The sequence below is a fragment of the Lytechinus pictus genome, chromosome 9 (assembly GCF_037042905.1).
Source record: "Lytechinus pictus isolate F3 Inbred chromosome 9, Lp3.0, whole genome shotgun sequence".
In the NCBI taxonomy this organism is placed as follows: domain Eukaryota; kingdom Metazoa; phylum Echinodermata; class Echinoidea; order Temnopleuroida; family Toxopneustidae; genus Lytechinus; species Lytechinus pictus.
This window is the reverse complement of record NC_087253.1, coordinates 24,811,476-24,838,332: the sequence shown is the minus strand read 5'-3', so window position 1 is coordinate 24,838,332 and position 26,857 is coordinate 24,811,476. Positions and strand designations below refer to the sequence as shown.

General features: G+C 37.3%; 1 protein-coding gene across 1 annotated transcript; it reads left to right on the top strand.

Annotated features, from left to right (window-relative positions):
* Positions 1-1,295: 1,295 nt before the first annotated feature.
* LOC129268094 (nuclear pore complex protein Nup50-like) lies at positions 1,296-22,262 on the top strand. Its single transcript, XM_064104963.1, has 8 exons — positions 1,296-1,408; positions 6,731-6,885; positions 11,069-11,155; positions 12,209-13,013; positions 14,760-14,975; positions 16,005-16,095; positions 17,119-17,234; positions 18,651-22,262. The coding sequence occupies exons 2-8, from the start codon at positions 6,814-6,816 to the stop codon at positions 18,926-18,928; spliced, it is 1,665 nt and encodes a 554-aa protein (XP_063961033.1). The 5' UTR covers positions 1,296-1,408; positions 6,731-6,813; the 3' UTR covers positions 18,929-22,262.
* The last annotated feature ends 4,595 nt before the right edge of the window (positions 22,263-26,857 follow it).

Genomic DNA, 26,857 nt, shown 5'->3' with positions numbered 1-26,857 from the left:
CCATATATAAACTATGGGATCCTTGTTTGGGGCAATACCCACCCAAGTTTACTTAACAAAATATTATTATTACAAAAAAAAAGCCCTTCGTATTATTTTATTCTCACACCCCCGTTCTCACACTAATCCGCTTTTCCTTGATTACAAAATTTTAAAGGTTCAAGACTTATACCAATTTTTTTTCTCAAAATAAAAATTTTCATAGGTATCTATACCAGACAAGCCGATAACTTTCATCTGCCTATCTTAAGAACTCGTTTTGCGCAAAATACTTTTATTTTCACCGCCCCCAAATTTTGGAATTCACTCCATACAGATGTTCAACAGGCCCCCTCTATCCACTCCTTTAAGAGAAAACTAAAAAAAATTATGTTACTGTCTTACCAAAGTAATCAATTAGTTCGTATCTTTTTTAGTAATATCTAAGCACGCTATTAAGTCACGCTCTCTTTGATCCACGTTTGCACTCTCGTTCTTGGCCCCCCCCCCTTATCTCTCTCTTTCCGACCCTTTCTCTCCACATAATCTGTGTCTGTGTGTGTTTGTGTGCCTCCCTCTCTCCCCCTCTCTCTCTCTCTCTCTCCCCCCACTTATATTCGCCCTCTCTCTCCCCCTCGCTCCCCTTTCAGTACTTTATTCCTTCTCTCTGCCCTCTATTCTTCATCATGTCTTTGTTTTCTTTTTAGTTTTTAGTATCGTCCCATATCTCTGTCATCTTTTTATCATTTCTCGCTATTACTCACCATCTTTTTATTATTTCCAATATTCTATTTCAACCTATTGTATTTACACCTGCAAATGAGTCCGATTTCTCAAATGTTTAATATACTTTCTTAGGGGATCCACGCTCTACAAGCAATGCTTTTTAGTGGATCCCCTCATTTCCATATCAGATTGTGTCAAAACTATTTTACAAATATTTTGGAACCTGCAATTGATTTGTAATCATTAATATCATATTTCTTTTGTATTTGTTTATATTTATAATGTATGTTTGATTTGTATTTGCTTATGTTGATAATGGATATGGAAAATAAACTTGAACTTGGACTTGAAGTGATTGTGAATTCAAATATTCAATAAGAACCCCCCCCCCTAGTTTTTACATCATAAACGCTAGAAGAACAATATAATGTTTGATCCCTCATTTTCTGAATTCATATGTCAGACTGAACTTGGCAGGCGCAGGGTCAGGGAGGGAGCTGAGGCATAAAATCAGAGTTATTACTACTCTGCATAAAATCAAGGCCCTATTATATATAGGGCTTGCATAAAATGCTTTGCCGCCCTCTGTTGTTCATTGACATTTTATAAAATGGCGCGCTACATGCAGAAATGAATGAAGTGGAAAGTCAACATCCGTTTACGAAATAAATGACGAGTATTCATAGCTTCAGCCCCAAAACAGGTCAGCATAGTCCTCATATTATATCTGTGATTTTCTTATTTAATATGTACGTTGTCATGTTGCGTCTATTAACTGTAACCAGCAGCCGGCTACCGGCCAGGCTTAGCCCCCACTGCCGCGCCGGATGTGCCGGGTGCGCTGCCGCTGGGGTGGGCCGGCGCCGGCTGTGTGGCTCTGAGCTCTGGTAACTCGGTCCACTCGCGCTCGCAGCGCCTACAAATTAAGTTACAAGTAACGTTAGATCTACAAGTACCACTGCACTCGCTTGATGGTGAAAGTTAAGGATGGGACTCATGTAAGTGTCATGATTAAGTATTTTTAGAAAAAAATGTGGTCCAGACTCCAACTTTTTAATGTTACTGTTAGGGCCTAGATCTGGGGGGCGTTTCATGAAAGGACTTGCAAGTTGCAGTAGAGCCTAGAGGCGCACGGCCAATATTGGAGACTCATGTGGGAGATTATCTCCAATATCAGAGACTTTTGTAAAGAATTTGGGTATCCAATTTCAGAGACAGTCTCCAGTTTTGGAGTCCAATTTCCTTTGTTTACATTTGCTGCAAAAGGATTACCTTGGCCATGTTGGCGGCAGATAAAAATGTGATAAGCAGATTCCTCATGAAAAATTACCCCTTTTCACCGTCAATATTCACCGTCTACTTTTGTTTTGGCAAAAAGAAGCTGCTGAAAACTGCTTATCTAATAAAAGAGAGCCAATGGAGTATATATTACTTTTTTTTTTCTCCACTCACCTCTTTTAGATTTACCAATACCACATTTGCTTATTTACAATGTATACTATGGTTTCTTCATTAATAGTAAATACACCCCCTCTCTTCTATATTTGCTTTTACCTTTTTAGGCAATTTGCTTCCTCTTTTTCACATATACTTTTTTTTTTTTTTTTTTTCCTACTGTATAGTCCTATGTTTTTTCCCGTCACACCTAGCGGATTACAATATCAGTTACACCATATGTGTATAAGCTTTTTCGGTATTGATATTTTCAATACCGGTATTACTAATTGCTTCAATACCGGTATACCGACTAATACCGGTGTAAATTCCCAATTCATTTTGATTGTGCAAACAGTGTCCAATGTTTGTTTAGCCCTGATATGGCCTCGGATAAAGAGTGGATGCTTGCGGTCAGCTGAGGAATGCTCAGCATGGTCCGTTCTCATTGACAGAAACTTTCTCAAACATATTTTCATAGATTAAAAAAAATTAAAAATGACGAAGTTGAGACTTGTCTTGAGCCTTGCAAGTCACCACTAACCTTAGATTTTCAAATGGAAATAATCATGATTTGTTTATTAAAGAGAGATTAGAAAATGAGAAATTATCGTATTTCAAGTCCCAACTATTATAAAGACCTGAGCAAAAAGTTATACGATCATGCTCTCTCCCGGCCCCACCGAGACGGCGAGAGAGAGTTACCTGTGCACAGTGCACGTGCGCGAAATTATCTCAGCAAGCACGTGGTACAATTTATTAATCCTATCTCCATGCTGAAATGAATTAGATGTAGTCAAGTTACCAAATGCTATACCGCACCTACTCACTGCTATTTTGCTAAACTTGTGTACATGCCCCAAGTTCCAAGCACCAAATTCCCTGCTGAAACAGTCAAGGAGATTTGCGTGATTTTCCCTTCACCGATTTGGCCCCACTCATTCACATTTAGATACGCCCCTTTTTTACCACTCACATCAACACGTGTTCGTCGAAGGTTCAAAGTTTGTTGACCTCAAATTTTGACATCTCGTAAATAACTTTTCTTATGTCCATTGTGTTGAACCCCCCCCCCCCCCTCTTAGCTAACTCCCTTCAGGCCATGTTTTCTCCCTCTTGTGAATCTCCACATGTTGTCTAAAAAGTAAAAACCTCCCCCTTGACTTCTTATCCCGCGGCCGCCTCTTTCTCACTCTTTTTTCTTGATTTTGTTTTTCTTTATCTCCCAGCCCCTTAATTCCTCACTCTCTCTTTCCCATCGGCCCATCCTCTCCCCGTCACCACCCCTCTCTTACCACAAACAATCAACATCCTCCTCTTCTCCGAGTCTCGATCTTCCCCCCTTTTTTCTATTTCTGTCTTTTGCCCCCCCCAAGTCCTGGTCATCAATACTTTTTCATTTTAATAATGTCAATTCTATCTTTCACACATGCCAAAATTGAGTTGATCATCTTATCACGCCACCAGTCCATCATAAATTTAAATTAAAATCAATCCAATAGTTTATTTCATTTTATTCATGACCGCACATGCACAAAAAGGATACATCACCCATCACAAATCACACAAATATTCCAGCCATTTTCTTCCATTCACGATCACTTCACAGATCATTTTCAAAATAAACCAAGAGGGATGGCGTAACATTTTGTTTCCATGTTTTTTATTTATTTGTTATTATTTTTTATATTTATGTATGTATTTTTTTTTTGGGGGGGGGTGTCAAACGACTTTTGTAGCAGGCTGTATAAAAGTAAACTTGTCATAATTGAAACAAGTTAAGAGCAGTCCGAGAAAAAAAACTTTCACTAAGAAAAAAAAAGTGTTAATCCATGTGGTTTGTCTGTCGATGCCCAGCACCCCCTCCCTCCCCCCCAAAAAAAGAGTTAAGAGCAGTCCGAGAAAAAAAAACTTGCATAAAGAAAAAAACAAGTGTTAATCCCTGTGGTTTGTCAGTCAACGCCCCAAGGTTGATACTTTGTTGAAGACACCACGTGGTCAAAAGGCAGGCTGGGGAGTGTTTCAAAAAGAGTTTTGTCGGTGATTTTGTTTGTTTATAGAGGGATGTTACAAGCTATGACAAACCCTCGCATGTGATTGGCGGAAAGCAAATCTGTTGTTGAAACCACTGAAAAATCTTCATAAAATGCTCCCCATCTCGATCGGCTTCGTTTGTTTTCTGTAGCTGTGTGCACAAGTGCATGCAGCCGATATGCACCCCATGTAGGCCTAGCTACGTAGCGGTGGGGCCGAGGCCTTATGCAGCGGCTAGCGGAGCTCAGACATTAGTTCAGGGGCGATGTATTCATTTCGAGGTTAGATTATCGGATTCTGATTTCATTAAATACACGTGTACACGTGTACACGCACGGTCAAGTCAGTGCACGTGTACTAAATTCCATCACCGTGTACACGGTAGCATCTGCATAAAGCTTGCATGGGACTACAAAATCAGTGAACAAGCTCACAGCCTCACATTAAATCATAGTTCTCAGACACTGCACATATTCTAATTACTAATATGTCAATATATTTCAATTAATCTAGAGTGAGTTCACTTCCAAAATCGCCGATTTAATCCACATACATTCTGGAGACTCAAGTTTTTGTACCACGAAATGGGTCTGCTCCGCCTCCGGTCTCGAAAGTGTTGCTCAATCACACTCATAGCCAATTTGAGAATCACCAATTGCAACAGCGATCATTGCTACAACTTACGTGTTATACGCTCGTACACATGTGCTACAAGCCTACAAACAAACGCTCCTCAAATTGGCAACAAAATAATGAAAATCGATCGATAACTTCAGTTACACTTAATTCTGCAGCGATCTGTGCATGCACGTACGGTACAGTATACAAAATGCGCATCCAACGAGCGTCGGCGCTAGCAGGGCCCTGCACTGATTTTCTTTTGCATTCTTTATTAATTTAATGCGCTGCTAAGCTGAGTAAACTTTTAATTTGCACCAATTTTTGTGGATTGATACTTCAAACTTCTCTGGTAAGCTTTAAAACCGTGACTTAGGCTATATAGACCCCCTTTTTAATGTTGATGCAGGTCCGTGTCGACATGAAAACAACTCGCTCTCAGAGTGTTTACAACGTGTACACGTGTACACGACCGAAAAACACGCCGTGTACACGTGCATCAAAAATGGACTTTCAAAACGGGCCTAGTTGAGAGAGCCAAACAACTTATTGTTTTGGCTTAATTTTACTGTAAAAATACCCATAGACGACAATACAGAAGAAAATACCGGTATGATATTTTCAACTTTTGGTATGACGGTATTTCGGTATTGAAATTTCAACGGCGGTATCCATACCGGTATGCCGTTCATACCGAACGGTATTACTAATACCGGTATACCGAAAAAGCTTATATGTGTATTTATATTTTTTCATATACATTTCTTTTTTGGATATATTTATATACATATCACTTATAGATACATATTTACACTTACCTTCTTCTCTTAGTTTGTTTAATGCTTTATCATATATACTTATATGTCTTTTGCACATTATCAGTTGTTCCCCATTCTTTTCCTTTTTTCCCCCCACTCTTATGCCCCAGTTTATTATGCCTTTCTTTGTAACCTGTTTGACCCACCTCTCACTAATTGTCTAGTTATTCATCCCTCTATCACTGTTTTGTTCCAGATCCTGTTTGATGTTGCCTGCCTCATTATCTTAATCCCTCTTGGCCTTACACTAACTTCCCTTTGTGTCTGCCTACTCCTTTTCTTTCATCCCCTTCACTAACCTGATTGTTCTTCTCTACTCATTAATGCCCCTTTTGTCTCCTTGTTTCTAGTGTTGCTGTAGCTTGTTTGTGGTCTATATTATGGTTGTTCCACTTTATATGTTTGTCATTTTGCCTCCGACGAAGATTCTGCTAGGATCGAAAGCTTAGGCCCCTTTTTGACTTTCTACTTTTGTTTTGATAAGGATTTTTGTTGTCAATCACACACAAAACAAATGGGCTTTTGACCTCAGTGAGACAAAATTTTGGGTGGAAAAAATCATGCTATTGAGTATTGTTGGTGTTGTTTCTTTTGTCCTTTTGCAAAGCAAGTCTCCAATGTGGGAGATTGTTTCCCCTATTGGAGAGAGTCTCCCATATTGGCCGTGCGCCTCTACTGACTTGTCGGACATTTTATCCGACAACTGCAGGGCTCGACATTAGCGGTGGCCCGGGGCAACCAAAAATGAGAGTCGGGCCACCAACATTTTGTAAAAGCCTTCAATTGGTGGCCCAGTCAGGCTACCAAAGTTTTGATAAATTGTAATGTTTTCTATTGTTTTAGGGCCACCAAATTTGCTTTTCGGGCCACCAAGAATATGAAATTGATGATTTTGGTGGACCGATCGGGCCACCAAGAAAAAAAGTTAGTGTGGAGCCTTGCGACAAGTACCAGTGTAGATCCAAATGTACAAACAAAACAAATTTTTTACTCTCACGTCTCACGGGCGCATGTGCTCATTACATGTACATTATGTACTTGTTTTGCCATTTTGAATTTAAAAAAAATTGCAGCTGAATGGTTAACTGATTCTGTTTTTTCTTTTTTGTCTCTTTAAAAAGGATTTGTGATTAAAACCAGGAATAACAAAGAGGATAAACTCTGAATAACTGATTTGTCCTGGAGGAACAGCGACAACTCCAAGATGTCAAAGCGGAGAGCAGGAGTTGAACTCACCCATGATAACTGGGACCAAGACGAGGAGGTGGTTGAAGAAGTAAGTTATCTTTCTTTGTCCCTTTCAATTTTAGTTTCATGAAAGGACTTGTCGAACGTTTTATCCTACAAGCCCCATCCGACAAGTCCCATTTTATCCTACAGTTACCATCTTAATAACACTTTTCAGCCAATCAAAATCAAGGAAAGTTGTCAGATAAGTTGTCAGATCTGACAACTTGTCGGATAAAAATATCGATGAAACGCTCCCCTGTTCACCCTGCCAATAAGTTGATTTTAGTAAAAGCAGAAAAAAATTGAAAGAAATACTGGTGAAGGTTTGATGAAAATCCGTCAATGAATAAGAAAGTTATGGATTTTAAAATTTGTTTTAATATGTGATGTCAAATATAGGTTTATTTTCAGTTGGTCCAATGCCAATTCGTCCAACTACCAACTTGTCTACTATTTTTTGGTCTACCATGCTAAATATATCAGCTTCCTTGTATATCATGCAATATAAACTCCATAAATTCAAACTTTTAAATGGAACATCAGGCCTCTACAAATTTTTTTTTTGTCACTTGCCCTGTTGGGCAAGTTATGAAAAAATTTGCTTGCCCGATAGAAAAAACTGCTTGCCCAATATGTTTTATAATTTTATTATGACGGCACTACTATTATTTTTAAAGGTCATACAAAATAACAATTGAGAATCATGTATAGTATAAAAGAACACACATTTAAAGGAGAATGAAGCTCTTGGAGCAAGTTAGCTTTTGTGAAAGCAGAAAAATCAAAGAATAAGATCAACAAAAGTTTGAGTAAAATAGGACTAGCAATAGAAGAGTTATGAGCATTTGAATGTCGAGATCACTAATGCTATGGAGATCCTCCCATTGGCAATGCGACCAAGATCTATGATGTCACAGATGAACAACTCTCCCCTTTTGGACACTGAAAATATACCCCAAAACATCTCTTTTTGCTCATTCTAATCATATGACAAACAATTCATCAATGATATAATGTTGTGAAACCTCTGTACTTGTCCTCTCATAAAGGGAACACCCCACCCTGTGATAGACTCTATAAAAGTGAGAATATAAGTGAAATAAGTACTAAAGTGATGAGGGAGTTGTACGTGTGTGACATCACAGATCTTGGTCGCATTGCCAATTGGAAGGATCTACATGGCATTAGTGATCTCAATATTCAAATGCTCATAACTTTTTTATTATTCATTCAATCTTCCTCAAACTTTCAACAATATGTTTCTTTGATTTTTCTCTTTGATATGGATTCAGCTGGTTTCAAGGGTTTCATTCTCCTTTAAAAGTTTACTCAGCAACGTAGGCCTGAGTCATTAAGTTTATTTTGAAAAAACTTGTTGCATTTATAAATGGGTGTTTAAGGTTAAAAAAAAACACCTTAACCAAAAGTTGCAAAAATTTCCTATTTTGCATCTTTAAATCCACGAAATGTTTATCTGTTTGCCATATTTCCTTAGAATTGTTTTGATTTAGTTGGAAACTATAAAGAAAGCCAGTGAAAAATATTCAGCTCTTTATTGACTCTGAAAAAGATCGTTTTCTGATGTAAAAAAACAAAACAAGTGGAGTGGCTAAAATTTCACATTTTGCATCTTTAAATCCAATGGTCATTTATTTTCCATATTTCCTTGAATTTTGTTTTGTTTTGATTAGTTGGAAACTATCAAGAAAATTAAGAATATTTATCTCTCTCTTGTTTTTTCTTCATCATTTTATGATGTTACACTCGGTCAATATTTTTTTAATTGTAGTCCCACATGTAGACTTTCATGTTTTTTTTCATGCAACATGAAAGTCTACATGTGGGACCACTGGACCACAATAACAAAAAACATTTACCGAGTGTAAGCATCGATAAATCAGTCAAGAAAGAGCTGAATAATCTTCATTTTTTCGGTAGTTTTCAACTAAATCAAAACAATTTTAAGGTAATATGGAAAATAGATGGCCATTTTATGGATTTTTGCAAAATGTGAAATTTTAGCCACTTTTGGCGTTTTTTTTGGGGGGTTTGCATCGGCAAATTGGGCAAGATGGTAGCGCATGCGCAGTCATTGCACACATAGAACGTAAGATGCGATGGCACAGTTTTTCGAACAAGGTACCTGGCGATAAATTATTGGTAATTGGCGCTGATTTTACATCAGTTTCCACTGTTTTTTTACTGGTTTGACATGATATGAGAGATAGTTGTGATTATCCAAAAGATATTGAAATTTAGATGGTCTAATGATATTTTTATTTCCAAAACAACCACTTGCCCGATCGGGCAATTGACTTTGAGAAATGCTTGCCCGCACGTCATTTTCACTTGCCCCGGGCAAGCGGGCAAGTGGGTTTGTCGCGCCCTGGGAACATGATAGGGGTTATGATCATGAGTCTGATCACACATCCACTTCCAAAATGAAATTACTCATTATTTTGAAGAAATTGTCATTCTCAGGGGTGTGAGAGTTCAGATTTTTAGCTGTTACAAATTCTATGGACCTATGGTGATATAAAAGTCTCACCTGAAAGACTTTTAAGAGGATTACCAGATACCAGATATAGCAACAGATGACAGAATTCAAAATAACCTTGTTCATTCATCAATAGTCGGTTAATATCAATACTTCATTCAGGGGTGTGAGAGTTCAGATTTTTATCTGATTTCAGATTTTTTTCGTTATGATTTTCAGCTTAATTTCAGCTTATTTTTGGCTTCCCTCTGTACAAAAAGTATGGGAGCTCTTTCTATTTCAGCTTTTTTCAGATCTTTTTATTTGTGACCACTCACACCCCTGTTCATTACAAGTTACCAAGTGAGAAACATTCATGGATATTTAAAGAGCTTGGTGATTTATCCTCTGTCTATCGAAAATTATTGATACGGTACATATTTCTTGACAAAACTTTCCTTTGAAATCTAAAAAAGATTGTCAGCTGTTTGTCAATCAATAACAGGCCTCTATACCAGGCCTCCTTTCTTGGGGGCATGGTAGCAAGGTATTCATTGAATTTGGATTACATATAAATCAGCTGCAATACTCAAGGTTCAGATTTGCATGGATCAGTTGTTGCTATGCCGGGCAAGCTATCAGGCTATCAAGAACATTCTTTGCCAAAATAGTATGCATAAGATTTGAATAGGTTAGGAAACTGGTCTTTTGTGTGGCAGACATAGCGACAATAGTTTTGTGTGGTGTCTTTTCAATTAAAATTCTAGACAGTACAAATGCTGAAATCCAAATATATTAGAGGATAATAGCGAGTTCCATGTGTGGAAAGTTGCATGCATCCATTATAACAGTTTGCTGTCACATGTAATGCAATCAGGTCTGCTGAACTCTGATGTTCTTCATGTATTGGGTATTGTACTGGAGTGAAGTTGTCATGTCATACATTGGTCTGTTATATGGTGTTGGGGTGATTCTAATCTAGACGTGTTCTGATTGTCCAGCGTAGTATTGGCCCATTGCGCAACTGCTATCCTTGACAAATGCCAAGATGGGGGCGCGACTATCAACAAATTGTTCCTGCAAATTCAAAAATAATTTTGATCAAGCATATTGTGAAGATGAGCCAGATTTCGATCATCATTTTGTTGAAACATTGGGAATGATTATTATCATATTTCTAAAATTATAATTTTACCATCTGCATAGCCAGGAGGCTCCTTGAGAGTACAAATCATTTCCTAACGTATGCTTATTCTCCACGGAGCCAGGGATTGCGTCCCATTCATGTGCGTGTACCGCAAAAACCTGAAACTTTCGCCCCCGAGATTTCTACTTTCCCTCTAAAAGATCTAGCCCTAAATCATGTAGATGGGATACAACTTCATTTCCGACATTTCTACGATATTGATTTCATTTTTAAACAAGAATTCATTCAAAAAACAAGAAAAATGTTCTGAAAAGACGGGGAAAACTTGCCGTCGTGTTTACATCTCCATATTGATTTTATTGTCTTTTTGCTTGGCGACAGCACGCAAATCGCGCGATTTTACAAATTTACCACCCTGTATACGTGCTGTTGTCGCCTTTTAGGTCAATACTGTTATGTTTTGACCTCATCGGTACTAGGATTGCCTGGCAAGATGATACTTCCCCTCTTTCTGTGTGTTTATATAAATATGACAGCTCCCTCTACAGTCAGCTTTGAGAGAAGATTCCCTTGTGATTTATCGATTTTCTTTTTTATTATTTATAGGCTGGTACGTTTGCTGTTGCGGATAATGAGACCTTATCGCGCCGACCGATGATCAGAGCTAAAAGGAGAGTGAAAGGGCAACAGCAGGTGATACAATTTGACCAGAATTCCATATGTTCCCCCACTAAAATGGCAAAATATGGAGATAGTTTAAAATGATATATCTAGTCCTGTATAATCTAGAACATTTATGAAGGGAGACTGGAGATACATACCAGTATATGGCTTTATTCCTTCAAATTTTTTAGCAGAATCAAGTCCGTGTTATTGTTCATAGACATAGGATTATTTAGTCAGTAAATGGTCTGAAAGCTTAGACTAGTCAAACTATTGCTAGCAAAGTGGAAAGAGATCTTGACTTCGGTTAACGAGGTGAATTTGAGTCTCAACTATTGTAATTTATAGAAAAAAATTGTTCTAAAGAGAAATCTGAAGTGAGAAAACCGGAAGTCTCAACTTTCTTTGAGTTTATTTTTTCTGGTGGGGGTGCATTTGGAACTCTTTCCCAATTTCTAAATTATGATAATTGATTTTGAAATAAAGCTAAACATTAATGCCACTTGTGGTAAAAATATAGAATGATTTCGAACATAGTCCATTAAATGATTAACAAAGTGTACCAAATGACTGGTGGAAAAGAGTTTTAATTGCTGAGAAATTAAAAAAACAAGCATGGTTGGTCATGGTATGCCATGGAGATGTTGGGTCTTTTTCCAAGCAACAATAATACGCTGCCCCACATGTGCTTATCTGTGTTTGTGATCCCCAGTGGTAACTTTCCAGCTTAGATTTCATGATTCCACAGAGAACGATTCACGTAAAAAATAAACCAGATCAAGATCTACCATAATGTGATGGCAAATGACCTTGATTTTACAGGTTTTCCCATGCAATCTGCGCTTGTTGCAACTACAGTACATTTGTTTACATATAAATTATGAGAGTAGAGCTTATAAAGTCCTTGTGTATGGTATTGTGCAGAATAAAAACCTGAAAGCACTTTGAAAGTTTAAAAATCTTTTGTTGATCTTTTGCTTTGAATATGGATAATAAATGATAATATGCTCAGTGCTTGATGCAATGTGTCTAAATGCTTCATACTGATGAAGTGTTCCCTTTTGTGATTACCTTTGAACGTAGGAAAAGGAAACAATCTTGCCACCAGCACAGACCCCATTCGCTGCTTTCAAAGGATTCTCTGGGTTTGGTGCTTCCACGCAGAGCTCATCTACGCCATCCGCTTCGTTCGGCTCCAAACCCGCTTCATTCAGCTCCAAACTGGATTCATCCGCTTCGATCTGCTCCAAACCCGCTTCATTCAGCTCCAAACCGGATTCATCCGCTTCGTTCGGCTCCAAACCCGCTTCATTTGCTTCATTCAGCTCCAAACCGGATTCATCCGCTTCGTTCGGCTCCAACTCGCTTTCATTTGGCTCCAAACCAGTTTCTTCTGCTTCATTCGGCTCCAAACCGGATTCATCCGCTTCCACCGGTGAACCCCAAACAAAGAAAACTGTCACATTCGAGTCTGCACCGTCATCGGCGTCCACATTCAGTTTCAAAGCCAGCACGGACTCGCAACCATCCACGAACATGTTTACGTTAGGCAAAACGGACACAGACTCCAAAAGCTCGTCAAACGGGAGCGTTTTCTCTGCGAAGTCGGAGAACGGGAGCAAAGATAAGGATGCGTACGCCGATGAAATTACGGCGTTGAATCGTTCTGTTAGTGCATGGATACAGAAGCACGTTGAGGGGAACCCTGTATGTGACTTGACACCGATTTTTGAGGATTATAAAAAGCACTTGGGTGAGATTGAAGAGAAGCAAGCAAAGAGGAAAGAAGAAACCAAAGGAGGGGAGCAGAAGAACACGAAAGCACAGATTGGAATGGGTGCCACCGAGCAAGAAAAGTCTTCCAGTACAACAGCAGCTGCATTTACAGGTATTGCATCCTATAATTGCCTCAATATATACAGCTTTGAAGAAATGTCAGAAAATGAAGAGAGGCTTTAAATTCTTGTTATTCCCACATTGCTTGATTAATTACACATTATTTGGTAGGCCAAATTTGTATCTCACCCAGCCGCTATTGAATCCGCTTGACCAGGTGAATATTTGGTCAAGTTTCTTGATTTTAGTTTTGCAATTCACTATTGTCAGGTCTAATTTCAATGGAATATAAGCTGTTATCAATTTGTAAGTGAAAGCATAACACCAGCTATCGAGAGGGGAATTCGAACCCATAGTGACACGACAGTTGCTCCAGGCCACTCAATGGTTCATTACATTCTGCCGCGCACAGAAAAATCAAGCCATAGAAGTCGTGTGTTGTGGACGCCAGAAGTGGCGTCGTAGCAGTGAGGAATCCACTGCCAAACGTGGTTCTTTGTGCGAGGTTAGTATACTAAGTACTAACCTAGCACTAGTATGAGTGGCTACAGGCTTTTTAAAAGATATAGGGTTACGGTTTTGGTTGCAATATGGTTTTATGTTAGGTTTAGGATAGGGTATAGTGTTAAAGGGGAATCCAGCCTTGGCCATAAAATGTTGTGTTGGGATGGAGAAAAATAAATTAAACAGAATGGTGAAAGTTTGAAAGAAATCGGACAAGCAATAAGAAAGTTATAGCTGCTTTAAAATTGAGATCACTAATAGTATGTAGATTTCAAATTGGCAACTAGGTAAGTAAATTATGACAAGGGGCAAGGACAACTTTCCCATAGGCCATGTACTTTATTATCGGGATTTGTGGTTTTCTCCTAAGTACCCATTCCCCTGGGGCAGTAATCTAAATATAACCTAGGTAGTATATTGTTTTATGTCCTCATGAAAGAAAAATATAATTTGAAATAAAACTTTTGGGATAAATGACATTTTAGCCATAATATGTATTGGAGTACATAGAAGAGTAGTCCTTGCCTTACATCACTATGACATCCCATATGCGGCCAATTTGAAGTCTCCATGGGTATAGTGATTACCAATATTTACAACTTTTAAAAATTCATAACTTTCTTGTTATTTGTCCAATATTGTTCAAACTTTCACCTATCAACATGTCTGATTTTTCTCTTTCTTATAAAAACAAGATTTTATTTGAGTTGGATTCCCCTTTAAATCCAGGATTGAAGTTGGTTATTCCATTAGTGTGTGAATTCGTGGAATTCACAGCGGAGCAATTGTCATGGAACTGAACCCATGCTATAGCATCAGTGCAGTATAGAATGTTTAACGTGCAATTTAGACCAATCGACCATTAGCAGTTAAAGGAAACATCGAGTGTTTCAAAGGCTTTTTACTTACCCTCTGTGGAAATTCTAAATCTCTGTTTCACTTTTTAGTTTTTGGTAGTCTAGGTTGAAATCCTGCAAATATGGTATATACGCTGCGATAGTCTTTTTGAGCATTAGGCTCATATATGAAGAATGTTCAGTAAACTCAAACAAATACTGATCCAAGTTTAATGTACCTGCTTGTCAGGCGAAAAGTTATTGTTTTATTTTATTTTATTATTTTTTTGGGGTGCTCTTTTCCACAATCTACTGCCTAAATCTATTACATTGGATAAGCTTTAACAATACAGTGAATGGTAATTTTCCAGGGCTTTTTTGAGCATTTCCCTTGTGAAAACGCCCAGAGTCGGGAGTCCCTATATAATTTTTTCCCTGCTGCTTGTTCTGTTTTCCAGGATTCAAGTTCGGTGGGAAACCGGCAGCAACGGAAAGCGAGAAGGCACCTTCAGCTCCGAAAACCGGCTTCAGTTTTGGCGATAAATCCTCCTCGGAGACTAAAGGTTTAAGCTTCGGGACACCGTCTTCGTTGTCATCGTCTTCATCCATACTGGGATCGACTACGCCAAAATTTTCTTTTGGAACTTTGCCCAAACCAGCTTCCTCAAGCCAAGGTGAGAGGCAGCTTTAAAGCATTGTTCAACATCGATATAACTTTAAAAAATCAGGGGTTCGTGTTATAAAGACTTTAAACTATTGTAACTTTACCAGAATTGTACTTAACCATGGTAACCTTGATTGTGATTGGTTGCTGAGCCCTGTTACCATGGTAGTTCCATAATGGCAAAGTTACCATAGTTGTAAGTCCTTTATGAAACTGGGCCCTTGAGTTGTTAGGTTAATATTGCTGTGTTATGTTTAAAAATGAAGCCCTGAAAAAAAATGGACCTGAAAATCATTATTTTTGCTTTGAAACATTGAAAAATAAAGTGACCTGAAATACTTTCCTAATTTCCGGAATTATGTTTTTCAATTAGACTCCCAAGCATCCAAAGTAGATGTTGATTTTTCAGACAAACATATCTTGTAAGTGTCTGCATAAATCCTTTTTTTTTCTTCTTGATTTTTTTTTGGAATCAATATGGACAATATAAAGTACAACATACTTTGAAGTTCATGATTTCTTAAAAAAAGAACTTTGTAATAGAACCCAACAGCTAGATTTGCAAATCAACTTCTGTGATGTGTAAACTTGCTGATATGACTAGAGTTTACCTTTAATTTATATTTCAATTTGAAAACTTGCTTTACATTTTGCGAGGACGCAATATTAGCTAACACAATATTGAGACCCTTTCACATCGTTACATGCAAGCCTTGCAGCTGAGGTGCGGGAGATTGCCCGCAACTCAACCGCAACTTTTCTGCGTGCATTCCTGCGGGCAACTACGTGTGAAATACTCTCAATGAAGGTGACCCGCAATGTACACAGAAGGCTTGCATGGAACGATGTGACGGTGCCTGTTAGATTCAAGTGTATAGGAAAAACCTGAGCGTTGCCATTTTGAAGAAAAATATAGCAAAATATTTAACTTTCAGGAATTTTTGTGTGATGAATCAAAACAAAATTTGGTAATAACTTATCATACAAAATTATCCCCACATTAATTCAGTACATTTACTCCTTTACCTTTCTTTTTTAGATGAGAAAGAAAAACTGGAAGAAGAATCGGACGAGCCACCAAAGGTCGAAGTTAAAGTGATTGAGGAGAAAGACGCCCTCTATTCCACGAGGTAAGTCAGTTTGATTTCCATCTTTTCTCACTCTCAGTGAAGTAATGTTAAAGATAAATACCAGTTTTGGTAGCGATCTCAAAATGAGTTCAAAGTGAATCCATTTACCACCAAAGTGTTTGTATGTATAAATAACAAATATGTGCCGAATAGCTCTGGAAGAAAATGCCTAATTGATGTGAAATGAGCACTATACCACATACGCTGTTCATCAGAATTATCGATTTTGAGCTAAGATTTCATGATTTTACAAAGATAAGATTACATTAATGTACCAGATCTAGATGTATGATAATATTTTGACAATTAACCTTGATTTAAAAGACTTTCTCATGAAATGATTGCTGCAACTACTGTCTTTTACCTTTAAACCTGTTTATCTTTTTTATGCCTTTGTCCTCCACTTACATGTAGTTCACTTCAGCTCAATAAGGTTCAATTTATTTTATCTGTGTACACAATTATATATATCATACAATATTATGAATTTTTGGGCCGTTCTTGGTCACGTGTGTGACAGAAATTATGACAAATCATGACTTTAATTGTTATAAATCTAACAATTTTAGAGATTTATAACTAATTCTGATGATTTTGAAACTTTAATTTCATTTTTAAATTCACAGGAATTTCAAAATGAAATTAAACTTTCAAAATCATGCTTCTGTGTGAAGTCACACTCATGACCCACTTCTTTTGACCTCTGACCTTGACCCTGCATATTGGAGACGACAGAAGTATTTTCTAATGATAGCTGACTGAACATGTTAATATTATATAACGTTTGAATTACTAATATCTAAAAGTTTGAGATTTATAACTAATGAAAGTCAAGATTTGTCATAACTTTGGTCACGTGTGAGAATTACCCTTTTTTATCTCTTTCTTTTTCACTGCAAATGTAAGGTATACAAAAAAAAGTCCCAAGTTAAAAAAATGTTAGAACTTGTAATGATTTTTTTTTTTGTGGAAGGAATTGGACAAGAAAGGCTAAATTATTTATCTTTGTCATTTCTTTTCTAGATGTAAGGTATTCTACAAGAAAGGCTCCGAGTTCAAAGAGAGGGGCGTCGGGATGCTGCACGTCAAAGCTTCGGGAGGAACCGCTCAGCTTCTTATCAGAGCAGATACTACACTCGGTAAGTACACTGGGAAACTTCTACTTGGTCTACACTACCCTGGAGGCTTCTGGAGAGTAAAGGTCATTTTGCTGACGTAGGCTTACTCTCTATGAATATCATGAATCGTAAAATACCATAAAGTGATTTCATGATATTTATCGGCCGATGCAAGTATTTTACAATTCATGATATTTATCGGCCGATGCAAGTATTTGTTTTATCTATAAGTTGGCACTGCTCATGATATTGTCGCCCTCTATACGCGTCTAGTATCTTTGGCTACGATAACAAAGACGGCAAGATGGCGACAATAACATATGTACGTAAACACTCCTCTACTTTTAATATTTTAATGTATTTAAGCGTCATTTTATGACAAAAACTGACAATTTTTGGCCGAAAGTTGCCAACCAATATTGTAGCCCATTTACATAAGTTTGGGCTCAAAACCCTAAAGAGAACTCGTATTTTGGCACAACATTATTGTCGCCTAATTCGTCGGTGAGTGTAGAGCATTGGTATGCCGTCCCAGGCTTCATGGAGAGTAAGCCTACGTCAGTAAAATGACTTTTACTCTCCATAAGCCTCCAGGCTAGTGTAGACCAGGGCCCTGTCTTACAAAGAGTTGTAACTCTATGGAAATCCATCAGAGTCATTATTTTTTCAACAGGAAATTTGCCCAATGTCCTTTGTAAACAAAGAGAAGCACAGTGAATTTTCAAGAAAACGAAGAACACATGAATATACATCATAGTTAGAAAATATTTTGAACAAACATGCATAATAGATGTTGATGTTGCTGGCCGTCCATAGTTGTGATTGATCGGATCAATCATAACTCTTTTTAAGATGGGGCCCAGCTTTGTCTATTGTCTGTTTGGTCTCATTCCACATGGTCTAATCCCATCTTCTCAACTTACCATCTGAGACGGCCGCACAGTGATTTTCTGTTTTACCGGTAAATAAACAAAAATTCTGTTTGGTTCTTATACTTTTCATGTAAAAATTCATGGAATTCACCTTTGCAAAAATGGAATTCAGGTTTTTGCTGTGTACATTTTCAGTGACAAAACAGAATTTTCATTTTTAGATCAAGTTGAAACAGAATTACAGATTTTCAGAAACGGAAAAGACCATGTTTTGAAACGGAAAATGACTGTCTCTAGCACAGGTATGTTAGCACCAACAATGCTCAAACAGAGGCCTGTTACAATCGGTAATGTTGCAGCGATGCCTTAAAGAGTTGTATCTTGGATCAACGTTTGACATCACAGTTCAAAAGATGTGACTTTGCCTACTGTTAGTTTACAATATCAGAATAAAGTATGCAATATAGTTCAGATCTTTATGTTTTCAAATCAACTATTTAGAGTTCTTATACCGATTTCTGTTAATCTGTAAATATTTTTTCTACTTTGGTGTCTCTTTGTACAGGAAACATCATCTTGAACATCGGCGTGGTTTCGAGCATGCTTTCACAGGTGACCAAACAAGGGAAGAACAAGAACAGCATTATGCTGCTCTCTCCTCTTAACCCTCCGGCCGAGAAGAAATGCCCCAAGTGCAACAAGAACTATCTGAACCCCCAAGAGAGCACCGCCTGCGAGGAAGGCTGCGCCCCGACTCCCACCCCGCTCCTGCTTCGTGTCAAGACAGAGGCAGATGCTGACAAACTGATTGAACAGCTCAAGAAGATTTGTGAAGATAAGTAATGACAATTATACCAACCCCTCTCATGCCAAGACCGAGGCGGATGCTGACAAACTGATCAAAGTGCTCAAGAAGATTTGTGTAGATAAGAAATGATGGTTTACGAAACCAGCCCGTCTCCTGCTTTGCGTCAAGTCTCAGGGAGACACAGACAAAATTAAAGAGCTCAAGAAGATTTGCGAAGATAAGTATTGACCATTATGATACCAACCCTTTTCCTGCTTTGTGCCAAGACTGAGGTGAAGACGGACAAACTGATCGAAGAACTCCAGAAGATTTGTGAAGATAAGTAATAATGATTTATAATACCAACCAACCCCTGTTGTATGCCAAGACTGAGGTGAATGCGGACAAAGTGATCGAAGAACTCCAGAAGATTTGTGAAGATAAGTAATAATGATTTACGATACCATCCCATTCCCTGTTGCATGCCAAGACTGAGGTGAACACGGACAAACTGATCGAAGAACTCCAGAAGATTTGTGAAGATAAGTTATAATGATTTATGATACCAACCCATATCCTGCTACGCATAAAGACTGAGACAGCCACTAACAAATTAACCGCAGAGCTCAAGAAATTTTGTGAAGATAAGTAATGACCATCAAGATACCAAAATCCTCCCCGCTCCATGTCAAAACAGAGGCAGACGCGGACAAAGGAATTGAAGAGCTGTAAAAGATCTGTGAAGATTAGCTATCAGGATTTGCTGGTCTTTTGGATTTGTGAGATAATGGTGGATGTGACAAAGACATTTGAAGATAGATAAAAGCGATTGAAGCCTCATTCAGATGTGGCTTGACAAAGCTCAGTGGCCTTCTGTCTACATAGTCAGTGGAATATGAGGCATCAACTAAAATATTCAGAGATGCGGGATACAGTTATGTCTCACTTGAAAAAATTATGCACAAATCTATTCAAAGTCGTGTGCATGAATTTTTGACATTTGACATCCCATTGCATTGCAGTGTCATTCATTTGTGCATGCTATTTTGTACAGAAAGGCTTGTGGTATGTCGCAAGGGTTACAGGAATTGAATAATTGAGAATGTACAAGGGGATATTGGTTCTTTAGGATATGAAGATATAAAACGAATTAAAGAATTCATTTGAAAGAAGTACCAGGTAGATGAAGTTATGTGTCATCATTCATGGCTATTGTTTAAGCCTGTACTTTGTCATACTAATTATGTCAATTTTTCACATTTTCTAAGGGGTTTTGGATATATTAGCTATGTATTGCCCCAAACCAAGAGTTCATTTGTGTAAAAGTAATTCCATAAAGTATGAAAAGCTGTTTTGGTACCATTGGAAAGTAAGTTCCTCTGACCCCTTACATGTGAGGTTATCCTGGAATGATATATCTGTTTTCTCCTTCATATGTAGAGTTTAATATTACCATGGCTTCAGCAGATGATGAAATGAAGTAAGAATGGGTAAAATGTTGGTTAGATGAACTAAAAAGTCAAATGGTTTATGGAATTGCCAGTTAATAGGCCCCCATTAGGTATTTATTTGGTAATGGTCTGAGTCAACATAATATGTGGAAGGTTTTTCATCATGCTCTACCAAAAACTTGCTATGAAATTGCCAAAATGTAAAAAGAGAAAATTGACTTTGTACCCAAATTTATGAAAGAAATGAAAAACATTTGTGGTGATGGTAAGAAACCCATGGTTTAGTTAAACCAGGGTTAACTTAGACCACAGGTTTATGGAGTGCCAGTTGTCAACTTCGTCACAAATTGAAAATTATTCTTATCGTGCTGCAAAAATTTGTTTGAAAATTAATTGAGTTGTGAAATGGAAAAGAATAGGAAAATGTAAAAATGTAATGAATTTTCATGAATTAATTGATATATTATAATTGTAATGAATATGGAAGAAATATTATGATGCCAGCATTCCATAGAAGTATGGTTTAATAATCAGAATACCACCCATTGGTGGTATTAGTTATAATATGCCTCGGTCACATTTGCTTTACAGCGGCCGTACGGCGAGTCGAAAACAGTCATTTTACTAATTTTTATTCAAACTACCTTTATGTAGCTATTACAAAATATGTTAAAACAGCCGTTTTCGACTCGCCGTACGGCCCCTGTAGAGCAAATGTGACTGAGGTATCAGTCAGCCATCTTGAGTACCCCATTGAATAAAACTTGCTATTATGGGAACTTTGCCTGTGCCAAAAGAAGTAATGTACATGGAATCCAAGATTTTGATTGTCTATGAGATATTATTCCCTTTGGAGTTACCACTTGATGGCAAAGTTACCATCTATTATTTATATGCAATGGTGCCATATGGGGCCGTGTGTGGAGTCTTGATAAGCAGACGTGCCCTCTATTGCAAGCCAATGAATGATATTGATACAGTAGTTTGTTAAGCTGTTGAAGACTGAGCTCACATGCGGGCTGGTATACAAATAATGAATGTTTATGAGTGCAATGGACAGAATACTTGATGAGGTGAAAGATGAAATGATCCATTGAATGGATCATTATTTCATCTTTCACCGAATGAAGTATCCTGTCCATTGCACGAATGAAAACACATTCATTATTTGGTTTATATGACACCTAAACATTGATTTTTTTCATATGAAAATTTATGAATTTCGATGCAAAACAGGCTCGTGCAGCGCGAGTTTGGTCTGTTGATTGTTACGTCATTACAATATGCACACAGCTGGTGCCTGCAGCTGCAGTCTCGGTGCGCGAGTGCAATGGACAAAATCGTATGGATCCAAAATTGCACGGTTGACGACGTCATTGCTAAATGGGCTGAATGAACGATATCAAACAACCAATCAAATTACAAGGATCTATCTAGGTGTCATATAAAGTCTTATGGAAAACTTGTTTTAGCAAAATTATGCAGTATCCAATGGGTTAATGGAGCTTATATGCTTTTTGATATTTGTTTTTTTTTAAGTTCATTACTAGACCAGGGGGGTGTTTCACAAAGATTTAAGCATGACTTAGAGTCGCACTTAAATACAGAGTTGTGTACGGTATGAAAGGCTTGACTGCGTTGGTCAGATCGTGTCATGAGAACGCGCACTACTGCATATCTATCAATAAGATCGAGCGTTGCATATCACGTACGTGTCGGCATTGACATGTAAGTGCGACTTAAAGGTAAATGCTAGTTTTGGTAACGATATCAAAATGAGTTCGTACAGAATCCAATGAAATGACCACCAAAGTGTCTGTTTGTATAAATAAAACGCATGTGCCAAAGGATTCTGGAAGAAATTGTGTAATTGCTGAGAAATCAGCAAATAAGCACAGGATTCGGGTAGAGCGTCGGGCCCGACGCTCAAAGCAATAATTATACACTGTCCCACGTGCGCTTATCTGTGTTGGGGAAGTTCAGTCTGAACATTTTTCAGCGTAGATTTCAAGATTTCACAAAGTTCAGTTTATGTAACTGTACCAGATCTAGATCCTCGATGATATACTGACAATTAAGCCTGGTTTTACAGACTTTCTCATGAAATCAGTTTTTACTGCAACTACTGGAATTTCTCTTTAAAGGTAAATGCTAGTTTTGGTAACGATATCAAAATGAGTTCGTACAGAATCCAATGAAATGACCACCAAAGTATCTGTTTGTATAAATAAAACGCATGTGCCAAAGGATTCTGGAAGAAATTGTGTAATTGCTGAGAAATCAGCAAATAAGGACAGGATTCGGGTAGAGCGTCGGGCCCGACGCTCAAAGCAATAATTATACACTGTCCCACGTGCGCTTATCTGTGTTGGGGAAGTTCAGTCTGAAAATTTTTCAGCGTAGATTTCAAGATTTCACAAAGTTCAGTTTATGTAACTGTACCAGATCTAGATCCTCGATGATATACTGACAATTAAGCCTGGTTTTACAGACTTTCTCATGAAATCAGTGTTTACTGCAACTACTGGAATTTCTCTTTAAGTCATACTTAAATCTTTGTGAAACACCCCCCCCCCAGAGCTGACAAGTGGTACTGATTTTCAGTGAAAATGAATACTGAGAGAGAATACTGATTGTTTAATACTGAAAAATACTGATATAAAGTTCTAGTTTTATGTGTTGTCCTATGGTATTTTGAAAATACAGATTTCCTGACCAAATACTGATTTTCAGCATTAAACTGCTGATGTGTTCTTGTTGTTCAGGTAGGCAGCTCTTGTTATATTTTCAGTTTGCTTGCACTTAAATTATGATGACTCACAGGGTTCCCACAGTCATGGAAAATCCTGGAAAAATTTGTGGTCATGGAAAGTCAGGGAATTCTGAAAATTTGTGAAAGGTCATGGAAAAGTCATGGAATTGCATTTACCTCTTGGCTGTGGTAGATTTCCAGTTTCTCGTGTCTCGCAACTCTCATACTCTGTGATCATACATGATATTATAATTGGTGGTCATGATTTCCATTTTTCCCAGTTTTGTGACATCCAAATTCTACATAACTCCTGGGACGTCACGGGAAGTCGTGGAAAGCAACAATTTAGTCATGGAATTTTGTTTTCAAATATCTGTGGGAACCCTGCATTGAAACCAGCAACACACATTAGTACTATCATGACCAAGTTTGTCAATTTTTCTCTGGTGATAATAGAGATTGGTTTTGATTATAGTCATGTAGAGTGCTCCCAGAATCAGACATGTTAGAGGACAAACAAAAACCTGTGTATAAAACCATAATAAATCATTGTTAAAATGCCCAGGTTTCACAATGTACACCTTCTATTTGAAGTCATCTAAAACTAAACTGGGTTCCAAAAGAAACTGATCAAACTTTACAAGGGCACTGCACAAATTCTGCCCAGTCAGAATGAACAATATTTTTTACAGGCTAGCTTCAATAATCTTTACTAAGCACATGTCAATAAGTAAGAGATTGGTTCAATCACAGAGAGGCTATAGCCCCTCAAATCAATTGGTTTTAGCATCCAAAGTCACAAAATGGCAAAAGAAAGACAAATGAAAATGAGATGGGATGAAACAAACTTCCCAGTTTATTACACACTTAGAGTTGCATGCGGTATAATTGTATAAAAGGCATGGCCACATTGGTCAGATCATGCAAAGAGGACGCGCACCACTGCGTATTGATCAGTAAGATTGTGCGTTGCATATCATGTGCGCGTTGGTATTTAAGTGCGACTCTAAGTCATACTTAAATCTTTGTGAAACACCCCCTTGATGTTAAAATTGCATTTTACAAATGTGAGTCAAGTTTTCCCATGGGTGGAAATGTGTCATTGATTGTCAAATGATGCGCTTTGAACTATTAACCATTTTATTAAATAAGCCCACCTTTGCGAATCCCAAATTAAACCTCTGATGTCAAACACGTCATACCGGTGTGTTGGCTCAGTTGGTAGAGTGTCCGTCTCACAACCGGGATGTCGGGAGTTCAAACCCCGGCCGCGTCAGACCAAAAGACGTTAAAAGATGGGAGTTGCTGCTTCCCTGTTTGGCATTCAACAATTCAAGGGATAGAGCAACATCGATCTGGCGCTGCACAGTGGCGGCGGGGCCCACCATTAATTGTGCAAAACAAATTTTCTGAGGATTTCTGGTTCCGATTTCTGTTTCGAACAATAAAATATGGATTTTCGAAATGATGTGATTTCACCTCTGTATTTGATTTAACAACCCTTCACGAATTCAAGCCATTATTACTAAATTGTATCAAATGAACTATGAAATGTGATTTCTCTTTCAATTTTCATCCCTAAATTTTAATCATTTACATTTGCAAAAGGAATGACATCTTTGTCAATTAAATGATGACATATTGCATTATGAATTTGAAATATTGAAATTATCTCATTACTGAAAAAATGTAATTGGGTGTGTTTATGAATAAATGTTTTGTTTTGTTATAGAATTCACAGAGGAAAAAAAGGTGTAGGGCTGCAGTGAATAATTCTAACAATTTTTGGGTCTCATAATTACCATCAAAATATGATTGTAAATATTCTAATTACAGCAATAGTTTTGAGATGTCGGAAAAACACTTTTTTTTTCATGTGTCATATGCTGCATACACTCAAAGAAAAATTAGAAAATCATAGACCCATCTTGCAACCATGTGGTGATTAATAATCAAACTAACATTGAGATTTATCTTTATTATGTACTTAATGATAATAATAATAGACATTTGTATAGCGCCATCTATCTAGAAACAATCTATTCCGAGGTGCATTATTATTATTACCCCCGCTTTACTTCGAGCTGCCTTTCATCGCTCGTGCATTCAAGGAATTAATCTTGCCGGGTTCCCATTCACCTCACCTGGGTTGAGTGCAGCACAGTAAGGATAAATTTCTTGCTGAAGGAAAACATGCCATGGCTAGGATTCGAACCCACAACCCTCTGTTTGAAAAGCGAGAGTCAGAAATTAAAGTAAATTTCAATTGGAGCAATTAAATGTGAAAGAACCATTATCGATGTTATTGGTTAAATTTTTTTTAAAACCCATTCAGATAAGTTTATTTCTATTTCTAGAGGGTTTCTTTGAACAAGATGTCTTGAAATACCCCCTCCCCTGACTCTCATAGTACAGTGTCAGTTCTTGTTTAATAATCAATATACTTTTGTTTTATTTTGTTCTGTTTTGGATTATCCTTTTTACAGTTCTATCTGCTGTTTTATTTCACATGACATGTAACGGGGGAGCTGCAGGCAACCTGATAAAATTGAAACTTATTCTTATTAATGAAATATAGATCAAATTTATACTTAATTTCATTTTTTTATCAATGATCTAATGATATTTAAACTTATAATTCACATTAAAGCCCAGCTAAAACTTTGGTAAATGGTCAATAATACGAATTATGCTCAACGTATTATCTAACATTTAACATTTCTGATATACAGTGCATCCCACAAAAAAGGGAAACCTGTTTTCAGAGATAGATTTTACAGTTAATGATTATGTGTTTACTATAAAAAAAAATTTCTTCAAGATCGGTCATACATTTAGAGAATCTGGTTTCTCTAAACTTGAATATTGTGAAACAATCATGAAAATGTTTGCTTTTGTTTTAAAAGTATTGTATTGTTTAATTATATGAAAAGAAAACTTGTTTTTATTTGTATCAATTGCTACTTTTTACTTTCATGCCCTGGAACATTTGATGAATGCATCTAATAAACGTGAATATTTCATAAAAATTGTTAAATTATAAAGATTTGGTGTGTATACTGAAAAAGCTAGTCTAATCACATGACTGTTTTCATTCACACCAATAATAAATGATGTGAGAAATATATATTATATGGAAAAAACTTTATACTACACAGGAGAAATACAATAAAAGAGGGAGTGGCAAACAGACAGAGAGAGTGAGAAAGAGAGAATGGGGGGGGGGGGGGATAAGGTGAGAGATATAAAGACAGAGTCACCGAGAGAGGGAGAGAGAGCAGGAGAGTGATCTAGAGAACAATGGTAAGAACAAAGAAATATATGCCATTAGGCCTACAAACTTTATTAACCCCAGTTTGGGAATAAAATTAATTAAAGATTCAGGGATATGGTATATAGTGACCCCTTCTTTTTGATTGAATAAATAATGTAGTGGAAGTATTAAATAAGTAATATGATTCATATTAATTTCTTTTCTCCTCCATTCTAATGAATTTGATTATTTTGTAAACAAGGAACATTCCATCAACAAGTTCTCGTCAACAAAGCAGATACGAGCTAGGAATCCCACATCCGGGGACTTTGAGAGATGCATAAGACCACTTTACTCATTATCCCATGCATCCGCGAAATAAGCAAAATCTGCTGTTAAGTTTGGTTACTTAATTTGGGATGAAATGTTGAAATATATTGTTAAAAATATATATCCTACTTTAAAATAGTGTTTATAATAGGATTTATCTCTTCGACAGCGTTCGATGATTAATTTATAACTTTAATTT

Bases quoted from the DNA above. Each gene is read 5' to 3' on its own strand.
- LOC129268094 (XM_064104963.1), top strand. From the start codon at position 6,814: ATGTCAAAGCGGAGAGCAGGAGTTGAACTCACCCATGATAACTGGGAC. The intron at 11,156-12,208 runs GTGATACAATTT...CTTTGAACGTAG, and splicing joins GAGTGAAAGGGCAACAGCAG to GAAAAGGAAACAATCTTGCC. The intron at 16,096-17,118 runs GTAAGTCAGTTT...TTTCTTTTCTAG, and splicing joins GACGCCCTCTATTCCACGAG to ATGTAAGGTATTCTACAAGA.